This window comes from Cariama cristata, unplaced genomic scaffold (genome assembly GCF_000690535.1).
Source record: "Cariama cristata isolate BGI_N322 unplaced genomic scaffold, ASM69053v1 scaffold20956, whole genome shotgun sequence".
NCBI lineage: Eukaryota > Metazoa > Chordata > Aves > Cariamiformes > Cariamidae > Cariama > Cariama cristata.
In genome coordinates, this window is record NW_009624181.1 from 128,522 (window position 1) to 140,574 (window position 12,053).

The 12,053-nt window shown below is 38.7% G+C and overlaps 1 protein-coding gene across 5 annotated transcripts in view; it reads right to left on the reverse strand.

Annotated features, from left to right (window-relative positions):
- Positions 1-1,411: 1,411 nt before the first annotated feature.
- The window catches only part of SEMA6D (sema domain, transmembrane domain (TM), and cytoplasmic domain, (semaphorin) 6D), a 14,641-nt gene continuing 3,999 nt past the window's right edge, over positions 1,412-12,053 (reverse strand). The window contains exons 10-18 of one of the 5 annotated variants that reach the window (XM_009703080.1): positions 11,932-12,053; positions 11,580-11,735; positions 11,323-11,496; positions 10,429-10,569; positions 10,250-10,327; positions 9,341-9,402; positions 8,940-8,996; positions 6,919-7,086; positions 1,412-4,789 (exon numbers count right to left, since the gene is read on the reverse strand). The exon at positions 11,932-12,053 is cut by the window's right edge and continues 12 nt beyond it. In XM_009703080.1, the coding sequence (XP_009701382.1) occupies positions 3,486-4,789; positions 6,919-7,086; positions 8,940-8,996; positions 9,341-9,402; positions 10,250-10,327; positions 10,429-10,569; positions 11,323-11,496; positions 11,580-11,735; positions 11,932-12,053 (2,262 nt within the window). In that variant the 3' untranslated portion in view covers positions 1,412-3,485. Of the gene's footprint in view, positions 4,790-6,918; positions 7,087-8,939; positions 8,997-9,340; positions 9,433-10,091; positions 10,101-10,249; positions 10,328-10,428; positions 10,570-11,322; positions 11,497-11,579; positions 11,736-11,931 lie in introns of all 5 variants that reach the window. The other 4 variants (XM_009703081.1, XM_009703082.1, XM_009703084.1 and 1 more) reach the window with 4 other exon arrangements.

A 12,053-nucleotide genomic window follows, 5' to 3' on the forward strand; every position in this document is an offset into this window, starting at 1 on the left:
GCTTGTAGCATAGGACAGGTGTATGTGTTTGACTCTTCATTTCATATATAAAGACATCCAATGGGAAAAAACCCCACATCAATAAAAAGAAATCTAAATTTGCTTCTGCACTAGAAAAAAATACATATTAAGCCACTATAGGTTTGGGATTTTTTTTTTTTTTAGCACCATGTTTCTTTTCCCTTTAAAAGATTTTTTTTTTTCAGTAAGATACAACTAGGTGCCATTGTCTTGTTATAACATGCAGTCATCTCAAATGATTAATAACTTGACAGCATAATCTCATAAAAAAATTAATTTTATCCATTATCTAAACCCAACTTTTAATTAAAATAATGTTATATTTTTTTTGATACTAAATTACCCTGATTATTTTAAAATTACGTCTGATGTTGGCACATACTAAATACAGGGCATGTATATTTCTGTTGGACTTTACTGTCTGCCTGAAACATGAATTTCAATTATTAAGCATTAGTCAGTATTTAGAAATGTCCTGCTCTGTAGGATCTGCAATTTATTTTGCTAGGAATTCTATCTTTTTGTGGCCTACATTTTAGAAGGACCACGTTGTCTTCTTTCAAAACTGTACTGTATTAGCACAAAATTGGTATTTTTTTTTCCCTAACTTTAACAAGAAAGGTTCACAGGAACCACAGCCCAGCTGACACCTGATCAAGCCGCAATAAAGGCTTCATATGGGTATATATTATGTATTTTCAAATTCAGTGCATTTTGTTGGTGTGTCACATGGGCAACCCTGATTCTGTACTACACTCTACCACTGCATGCCAGTTTTACTTTGACGTTTTACATTTAACTCAAGACGCTGAACATCATCTACACTCACTCTCCCTCAAGAACATGTGTGTTGACATGTGGCTGCAATGAAAATGGAAGGACATCTGTATGCGTCGCCATCCACCTCTGCAAGTGCCCTGTGCAGCTGACGCGACGATGTCTCTGTGCCTTCTTCACAGAACTATTAAAGGCAAGCAGTGTTCATCCTCTATTGTAATTCCCCCCAACTATGCACCTAAAACTAGCTTCACTAATAATGAAATTAAGACACACGGTACATTGGAATATTTTATTTTGACTTTACATGCGGTGTTAAAAACCCAAAGAACGTATTATTTACACATCCACAATACAAGTTTACAAGATATCTATACATGTTAAAGTACTCTATAGTATAGAGCAGCTTCATTTAAGGGTTACTTTTTTTATGCTGTACCATTAAAAAAGATACAATCTGCGTTTACCTTTGCACAAATGGATAAAGCATCTTTTATTATTAAATTAACATAATAAGGACTAGGTTGAATGTTAGAAATTTCAACATAAATACTGAGAGAACTCACATTACCATCTACAAGGCAGCACAATGTTACAGGAGGTTATCAGGGTTCACATACATTTATCTTTCGGTTTCACACAAGTCTGTATTAATATTTGTAAAGTGAATTCGGATCAGTTTGTGTCTTTTGACAACTGAGTACATTTTTAATAGTTATTAATCTGTAGTGTTTTAGTTGCAAGACAGAAGTGTTTAGGAAGAGAGCTCATTGATTTTTGGATCCAGAGGTCTCAGGAAATAAATGTCCCTTACAGCCTTACAAGAAAAAATGACTACTTCCATCCTTTATTCTTTGTTCTGTAACAGAGACCCACTTTTCAGTGACTAACCTTTTCTCCCCTTTGAACACATAATTTAAAACTCCACCGTCTCTGAAACCCATTGCAGTTATTTGTCCTGCTAATTCATGAATATTCCTCTGCCATGGTTATTTCTATAATTATGTTCAATAAACAATGTGGTAGTGTGTAGTTTGCAAGCTAAAATAGCCATCTGTGTTGAACATCAGCTGCAAGTGGATACTGTAAAACCTACTAAATAGCTTACACAACTTTAGCAGGTGTTCCATTACCCTAAAAACCTCATTCGATTTCACATTATAACTGTTTGATCCTTCGGAGAGCTGGAGTGGAATGTTTATCATGGTAAGGTGATTTAATGCTGCTGTCTTCTTGGATTGTAGGCTGCCTTTAGTTACCATTAATTATTCTTGCTTATTAGTTTTCTTCCTTTTTTTTTTTTTGGGTGCTGTTGAGAGGTTTTACAACTGGCACTCGGGAGATATGTGCTACAGTGAGAACACTTGACAGATTTTTTATTTATTTTTTTTTTTAGTACTTTTATCATTTGCATGAATAAGGCACAAAATGCACAGATTCAGGTAAACTCACACATAATATTTACAGAATATTGTCATTACCTGCATGACTTTGGAAAAAAAACCTTACATTACACAACAAAAACAAATTGATTGCACTACTGTTGAGTTTTCACAGACTGCTTCTGCCAGGCCAATTAATGTTTCTTCTTTTTTATTGACAAAAGTCTATCAGTGTGTAGGGCATTATTAAAAAAAAAAAAGCAACAAAAACCGTAACCTTCTCTAGTTACACAGGTCTTTGCCAAGTGAATTGATTATTAGCTGCCCTCAATGAGAAGTACAGGGGCTCAAGTTCACAGTGGCCAGGTATTGGATGGAGGCACTGTGGAAACACAGCAAAACTCCCCCGTTCCAGCCCAAAACACTAGATTTGAAATGCACAGCTCTGAATCAATAGCAGCATAAAACAGAGATATGAAGACTTAAAACATATCTGCACTCTTTCACGGGGTGACTAATTCATCAAGGCGTTATCGTTCAGAAGGCTGGCAGAGATGCACAGTTCATACTTAGCTGTCTCCAAACTGAACCCAAAGGGCTGCAGAAGGCAGAGTCATCTGTTTGTTCAGTCATGCTCAATGTAAACAATTCCATAGCATAAAAGATGCAATGGGAATCTAAGTACATCCTAGTGTGTACAGTACACACGCACATCCACACACACGCACAGCTTTATCCGTGGCACAAACAAAATGCCACACACATGGAGAGAAAAAAAAAATAATGCTACAGTTGGGCCAGAGACTGAATTCCAGCAAATTGATTATAACCCAGATATTCATTGAGACATTATCATTTTCTGACATTTGTGCAAGAGGCAAGGTGAATGCATACATATTAAAATGTTCACATTTAATGGGAAGGACCACGCTTAATGGCGGTCTAAAATGGAACCCATTTTTCAAGTATTTGCTTACTGATTTTTTTCCCAATAACTTTTTTTTTAGCTATTTAGAACAGTAAAGTAGCCCCCACCCCATTGTGCTACATGTCTCCTTAGCTCCAAACAAAAGAAATGTAATGACCAGCACTTTCCTTTGTTTTTTGTGTTTGCTCTTAGCAAGGACACGAAGTCTTGCTACAGCTACACGTGGCAAGACACAGATGTTGCTGAAGTAAAGACAGTTTCTTTGGCCACTTTGTTCTCTTTAATAACAAGCAAGTCTCTGTCTTATGTGTCTACCACAACATCATCTCACAACCTCTACAGGTCAATGCCACACTCATTTTTAGCACAGATGTGTCCTAGTAACTGTATTTGTTCAGTGGTCTGACTGAAGTTGTCTGAGGAACGAAAGAGGGTTTTGGTGGCACATCAGGTTTTAAGGAGGGTGTCCTCTTTATTCCTGTACGAGGAAGCGTGCCATTGCTTGTGTAACTGCTTTGCCTGGATAAGGAAGGCTGGAGGTGAACGCTGACCGGCGTCCCTTGCATGTAGTCCATCTTTGTGCCTGCTGTAGGAGGCATGTACCCCCCACGATTAATACTAGGCTGTCTGGATAACAAAACACCATTTGGTGAGTTTAAGTTTTTAGGAAGGGCAGATATTGAATGCCTTTGTGAAGAATTTTTGTGATAACCTCTCTGTCTTTCCAACGAGGTCATTGGTACTGCAGGAGTGGTAGGAACGTCCACTCGTTTTGTGGGGCTGTTTCTCGGAAGAGTTGATGGAGGAGAGTATAAAGATGCCTCCCTGTTGGGAACCTTAGGTGGGATCTCAGACATATTTCCCATTGGATCCAGCATTAAAGTCTGGTGGGCCACTTGAATATCTCCCATAATTGCTTTGGGATTACTAGTAGTTTCATTTAAGTGTTTCAGAAAATCATTCAGGGTGTTCCTGGAATCAACAGATCTCCTGTGGTCTCTTTTGCTGGATGGTTTTGTAAGTGGATGATCAATATGTTGCATCTTTTTGTCTGCCTTGTGCGCATTAGAATTTGAGTAAGAAGTATTGTAATCATGGGTAGCATTGGGAAGAACAATAGCACTAGGAATATGTCCATGACTTAGAGGAGAGTGAGGTGGAGGACTGGAAGGAAAAAACTGAGGGCTTTTTAGTGGGGTTTCTTTTCGTGAAGCATTGAGATTACTATGCGCTTTGTCCGACTGACTTTTCATAGCCTGCAGAGTCTTTTGCTGAAGAACCGGTGTAGATTCAGGAGTTGGAAGTGCAGCTAATTCCGGAGGCTGGCCCCTGTGGTCCATCATCATGGACTTTGTATCACCATTTGGTGGCAACTCCTTTCTGCTAGTCAACAAGTTTGTGTAAAGTTTGGGTGAATCAATGTTTTGCTGATATTCCTTGACGGGACTATCAAACAGCCCATTCAGTTTAGCAAAGCTCCCACTGGAGTCAGTACAGGACTGAGCCGATTCTGCATCTTTGTGTATTTTTCTGGATTTCCGTACAAATATATCCCGGTAACAGTAAACGGCCACTCCCGCAATAAAGGCTCCCAGGACAAAAGCGGCAAAGACACAAGTGATTAGGACATTCATATGTACCATTTGGTTGGACTCTCCTGATTGTACTTCCCACCTTACACCTGCAAAAGACATGCAGTATATCATAAATCTACATGTACTTCATACTGATACATTTCAGAAGAAGGCAGCCTCCCTCCGGGAAGTGTCTACTAGGTCTTTGTAAGCGCTCTGTGTCTAGTGTTAGTGTAACTCAGTTGGATCCTGCAATCCACAGCACTGGTGAATGCAAGTAAGTTTGTAAATAAAAATGACTGTGTGAGCATTGACCAGTCTAAATGAAGACTGTTTGTTTTCTTTGATAATGAGGAATGCTTGTCAAAGCTTCTCTCCTCATATTACGTTCCCCAAAATTTCCTTTAAGGCTTACAAATAGGGGCCTGTATTGTTATTAACATTCATGATTTCTGCTGCAAAGTTGAGGTTAGAAGATGCTACTGGGCCAGACAGCAATTAATAACTCATGGATAGATTTCTCTCTCAGTTTTTCTGCCCAACTCATAAATCAGTATCAAAAGAGAGACAGGATTATGCAAATGTTGTGTAAAAGTGTATAATGTACATACTGCATTGTTATAACCACGGTAACGTAATATGGTGCAAAACTTGTAAACTAATACATCCATAGGTTGCTAGCCTTTGAGTGGCACACTTTGCATTATATAAATGTACAATTTTTGAAGTTCAAGATTATGTCATTCTATCAGGGCAACAATTTTTCTTTTTTTAGTCAATAATGAACATAAATACTTGCATAACATTAAAAAAAACAACTTGCAAGGTTAAGTTGTTAGAAAATGTTAAAATTTAGAAAAATTTTGGCTTAGACCAAGAAGTTGAATATTGGATTAGTTTTTTATTTGTGTATTAACAAGCTTCCTTTGTTTTTTGAGATTTTTTAAAGCAACCACAGACATCTTTGCAGCTAAGACAATGTTAGTTTTTAATGAAAGTAATTCTGTTAACTATCCCAATGGACGTTAAAATGAAAAAGCAATAGGGAAGGAACAGATTCACTTTTGTTAGAGGCAAGGCCTTTGAACATTGTTAATGTTCAGGGTTATAGGTTTTAATGGCACTGTGCAGAAGAAGAAAGAAAACATGAGTAAAGTTCACTAATAGCTATGACACAAAATGTGATTCAGAACCAAGAGCAAATGATAACAAAAACTTAAAGCAAAAAGGAAAATAACCGAAACAAATTAAAATGACAAATGCACTGCCGTAATGGCTGATAGGAAACCTGATATGTTTTGGTGAATGGTAATAAAACACAAATGGTTTTTGGCTGGTGAGATTTTCAGTAAATACAGAATTGTGCAAACATGTCTGTCACCTGGCTATTCTGTGCATTGATGAAGACTTGTGTTAAGTTTTGGTTATGGGATTGGAAGCTTCTCAATTCTTTGGTTGACTGCAATAGTCCTACTGAATCAAAGTCTTTGTTGCTCCAAGAGCCTAATCAAAGGTTCACTTAGCTAAAAGAATGGCTATAGAAAGATGAATTACATGCAGAATATGTTTCTTCTTGTGTTTGGTTTAAAACCTGTGTTTGTCTCTCTCTATGTACTGAGATCATCTGTAAACTGATACTCATATCCAGAGAATAAAAATTTAGCACATCCTTACTCAGTTCTTCAGAAACATGCTGCAGGTAGGCAGAGTTTGGGATATGCCCCATTTAATGCATGGATCTGTCGTGGAGCCGTGCTTTGCTTTCTTTGGGTGTTGTGTCCGTCCCCGTCGCCCCGTCCCCGCCAAAAAAAAAACCAAACCCACCCACAAAACAAATGAAAAAAAAACCCCAAACTCTTGTAAGCAACCATTCATGAGGACTAACAGTCTTATCCAAACTAGACTGGTTTGAAAACAACCACCAGAGGTGCAGATAAGTCTTGAATGTAATTTTTTTTAATGCATCCAGAACTCCCACTGATTTTAATGGGAGCTTTGGAGGACCCCAGGAATAAAAGGCTGAGCTTATTAGCTGTGTTTCCTATTATAAGCTCTAAGCAGCACTTTGTACACCAGATAAGTAGGTACGAAAAACATGATTGCACTGTCTGCATATTCACAGGAAATGGGTGTAAAATATAGCCCAACAGCCATGGCTGTTACATTTAAGCCTTAGACAATGCTGAGACTATCAGGTTTCCATTCAGCTGCAATGTATTCCCTGGTAAGGCCTTACCCTTTGGGACACCTGATAATGGATCAGAATAATCAGAAGTGTTTGGGTCATCTTGAACTACAAATTTCCGAGAGCCAGTCACTTTAGGTTTCCAGGAACCAATCACTTTAGGTGATATAACTGGGATACTTGCCATTGTGGTAATGGAAGCTGAGGAGAACTCCATGTCTGTGGTGGCAAACAGATTTTTATTAATGTGTATTACAGTCAGGCTTTCCTCACTGTTTCATGGCACATCTAAGCTATAGCTGGAGACAGTATTTAATGGGAGTTACACATCAGAGCAAAATGTGACACCCTACACTCTGCAGAAGTACAGAGGGCTGATTAAAATCAATTGATTCAGAACTTTCTGAAAAAAACTGCACTAAAACATCAACAGCTGCTAGCCAAAAAGCCAGAGAAGTCAAACATGAAAGCAGTGCAAAAGTTAAAGCAAGCAACTGGTGGAGGTGAAAAGCACAACTTATTCTACTTAATTGCTATCTTCTTCATTGCATACAATATACTTGGCTGCCTTTTAAACATCTTCCAAAAAAAAAGAAGTTACTTGGAAAGATACACACTCATGACAGGTTACGCCTGAGAAACCAGATCAGCTCCATTAGTGCTATTATGGTACACCAGCAACTGCTGAAGAGCCATTTCTACAGGTGGGGATGGCAGGAAGGTTTTTAACCCCTGTTTTGTAATGGTTCCTAAGGAACAATGTTGCACAGATTCAGGCTTCTCTGTAGTACATTTGCCCAACAGAACCACCATAGTCTACATGAAAATGCCCATAAGGAGAAAACACATCAAATAGGGTATACAATCCAAAGTCTACTTTGCACACTCAAGTACTTTGTGTTCGCTGTCCCAGTAGTTTTAGGCATGAATGTCTATGGCTCGAGATCTGACTGAGAAACTTACTTCAAAAGCACACTCATCCAGGACTTGAAAATAAGGTTCAAGTTGTATCCGTGTCCTAAATACCACTCTGAAAACTCGGTTGATAAAGTAAACACTCATGCAAGCAAGGCAGCATTTCCATGTAACACAGTTTTGTTTTGTTTTGCTTTCCTAAGTGACTCTCGGAACTCACATTATAGGTAAATCTATCTGGAAAATATTTGTCTCAAACATTATGTCTTGTCAAGTTACAGAATTGCAAATATCAGAAACCAAAACACAAAATAATGTTCTTGTTGCACTCTTTCAAATTTAACACACAACTAGGTTATTTTCATATTTGTCAGTCAGAAATGTGCCCTTGGTTTGAAAGCTGAGACCCAAGCTCCATGAGCAAAGACTGGAAAATAAGGGCTCAGTCTTGCTCCTGTTGAAGTCAACACAGGTTCTGCTTTTGAGTTCAACAGAGGAGCACTGGGTCTCGTCTCCCTGAACACCAGCGGCTGACGGTGAAAACAGTATTAGAAAAATCACTGAAAGAGAAAAGGATGTGGAAGTCCATCTGACAACAATGCATAAAGTTTTTTCTACACCACCTTTGTCTACACAAGTCCTCATTCAGCTACACAGTTTGTGATGTTAAATTTTTTCCATTAGCATAAACTACTTAAAACATTTCAAAAATATTGAAACACACATTTTAGAAAAATGTGTATTTGTGCAAAAATGCTTGCTGGGAAAGAAGGAAAAGAGGAAGGGAGAGGTAAGGAGGAAGATGATGAAATTCTGCCATTCATCTACTAGAGATGACCAATAGGGGCATTCACAAATGCATGGCTGGGGATAAAGATTAAAGCTTAGTGGACTTTCGTGCAGTGAAGATGTCATCTATGTTAATCAGGCTCTTTAATAAAAGATGTCTCAATAAATAATGAGCTGTTAACATGCGGCTACACAGGGTGAAGTGCTGAGTGAGAAGAGTCTGACTATCTTTACCATCAGTGGGAACATGAGTAAAAGCACAAAAATGGAGGATTGCCAACTGTGCAAAAGGAAGGAAAAAAGGGCTGAAAATGCTAAACTGAAGGAAAGTAAAGGTCATTAATTCAAAAAAATTAAAAAAAACTAACCAGATGTTGGGTCGCCAAATATTTTGTAATCTGGTGTAGCTGTAGTAGGCAAAATTTCTAAAAGAATTAAAGGAACAAGTAATCAGTAAAAAGTAACAAAAAGAAAGCAAAAGATCTCAAACCTGAGTAATGGAAAATAAAAACTAAAATATTACTGGTTACAAAAAGTAAATTCTTCAATACTTTGCTGTAGACCCCAAATAACTGTAAACTGGTGAAGGAAAGACAAAACTCTGCCACCCAGGACCAAAAAGCTCAGCTTTGTGAACATCCACAGTAACACCAGGTGATGTGTTCATCATGTTACTGAAAAGCTCATCATAAATTTAACATCCACAATGAGGTGTGGCCACAGACTACTGTTGAGACATTATAAACAAGCTGCAATGACTATGCCTTACCATGGCAGTCCCCAAGCTGCGCTGTGTTGCCGTATTCGACATCTTGTACATATCCTCCTGTGCTGTGGTTGTATGAAACAAACAGAGAGAACCTGCAATTAACAGTATTAGTAGGGAAACAAATGGTGATTTTTTTTTTTTTTCCTCTGGAAGCACCAAATGGAAACATATACAAGAGCTAGCGTATGGCCCAAAAATTGTTTTACAAAATGCACAAGTTAGTTGTAACCCGGCTTTAAAACTCTATATACATGCTTATGCCAGGAAATAGAAGAAAAAAAAATCCTTTTTTTCAGCAACTTCATCATGTCTTCTATATTGGGCATGCTCTTGGTTTTAGATACAACTGTCCAATTATACTACTAAAAGTTTGCACTGGCCTGCTACAAAGGCCTCTTTTTAAGATACAGCTGCTAATGCACTGTACATTACAGACTTGATTTGTGCAAAAATGCCTTTGGTATGCATATATATCACCCAAGCTGCAGTGTGGAGGCAAAAATCTCACTCTCTTTCCACTGTGAATCCTGAGCTTTCATATTTGCAATTGACTGTGCCCTGGCTGTGAGCGTGCCTGGGAAGGGATACTGTGTACTGTCCTCTCTGAGCTGCTCAGGTTTGCAGGCAGCAATTTCTTGCCTTCCCGCTTCCAACTGCTCTTCCTACAGGTCTGCTTGTCCTCCCCCTACACACATGTAAAACTCCCACTGAAAGTAAGTCTTCACCTAGAGATCGCAGAATTAGGTCAGACTTTAGCATTCTGCTCTCTTACATATACAGTACACTGAAAAACCATCTTAAAAAAATGGGGATTAATTGAGTGCAAGGGAACAGGCATAGGATACGAGCTCATGTGGTCTATAAAAGCATATGTAGAGATGCTGGGCTAATTTGAAAATGAGTACTTACAGCATGCCTGGTGTCACTCTTCCACATGCCTCGTGGTCTAACCAGCCACAGTATGGGTCCCGTGAAGCAATACATGCCCTTGCAAGAGAAAAACCCCAAAAAATCATGCATTTTTTACTTCCTTCCCAAAAGATGTTGATGCCCTTCCTTTAAGGGAGAGTTCGGGAACGGGGCCGTACTTTTTACATGACCCGTGACGCTCACACCGACTCAGAGGAATTCTAATGACGCAGCTGGAGAATGCCACGAACAGAGCATGGTGGTCTCTATCCAGCTGAAGGGAAATGACTCTTCTGTCCTCCTCACTCTCAGCATTACACCTGTTCAGCAAAAATAATGGTAGGCTGTTATTTTAGTAATGGTAGTACTTTGTACAGCGCTTACACTGCAAACATTTTATTTATTTATTGTCTGTGTAGATACTGAAAAGAGACTTTTTACATATATAAATGTAACTTACTAGTCTTTGCTGAGTGATTTCTAAACAAACCTATGGGTTATCAAATGCCAGCTTCTGGCTCCTATTTACAGCTAGGTGACAAGTTCGCTGAACTATGTAGGAAAAAAAAATCCAAATCCATTTTCTTTGTTCTCTCAGTTGGCATAAATATCTCGACAGAGCAGAACAGGAGTCCTGTATCAGATGCCTGTAGAGTCTAATTGGAACACTTCCATTCTCAAATTCTTTGCAGCAGAATAAACAAGTTTAAAATGATTAGATGTAGTTTATATGTTATTGGTCACTCTTGAGAAACCCTCCAGATAAGCTTACATCATTTCTTTTTAACAACAGCAGACAGTTATGGCATTTCATATTCAGGAAGAAGCATATCTATTTGCAGAAGAATTAGACTGTATCGCTGACGTCACTGGAGTGGAATTAGGTTGTTCACTCAACCCATGCAAGATGGCAAGTGACCAAGTACTTTCAGGTTATTCAACATGAGGAACACCATGAAATGACAAACAAGTGGTGATGTTGATGATAATGAGCTGGTTTTCATTTACCATAATGTTTTTTAGCTAGGTACCAAGGACTAGATTAAGAGCTTAGGTGTTCTGACAATACTTACTTTGCATGATTATATGCTTCAATCTCTTCCAGTAATACGCTGTCATTCAAAGAAAAAGGCCTGGTCTTTGCCAAGATTTTAAGTACTACTCCTGCTTCAGAGCCAACAAATATGACTGTGTAGTTCTGGTACGGTCCAGCAGCGTGGTCCACAGCAATTGCTGTCAACCTGTATCTATCAAGACCAAAAGGCATATAATTAACAGCTCGTTTTCTTGTTCTTCTTTTCACGTGTATTATTTTTGAACAGTGTCATACCTGACACGTGTTTTGGTAAACCAGGGCTCCTCAATGACTGAGGGAACAGCTGAATCCATCAAAGGATGAGATTTGATGAAGGAGAGTGTTTCATCTGGGAAGTCAATGGAGGTTTTGTAAGCCTCTGCTAGGCCGTGTTTTGCACAGCAGCCAGGTCTGAAAGGAGAACAACATTGTTTTCCTCTTGGTATTTTAGTCAATGAGAGAAGGCAGCCTGCTAATGAGCATCCTTATGGCTGAAGTGTAAAGCTCTGCTTTGGTTTTTACCCAACAAGATATTCAGGACAGCAGCTGATTTAAGGTGGTTCTTTACAAGGACAATATGATGGCATCATCAGTAAGCACCTTTTACCTTGGTTTTGGTACTTTGTCTTCAGGTACAGCTGTCCAAACAGAGTCAGGAGTCTTTTGTTCTTTAAATCTCCCTTTGAAGACTTTCTCAATGTCATCCATGCTGAAAGCACACACTGCTGA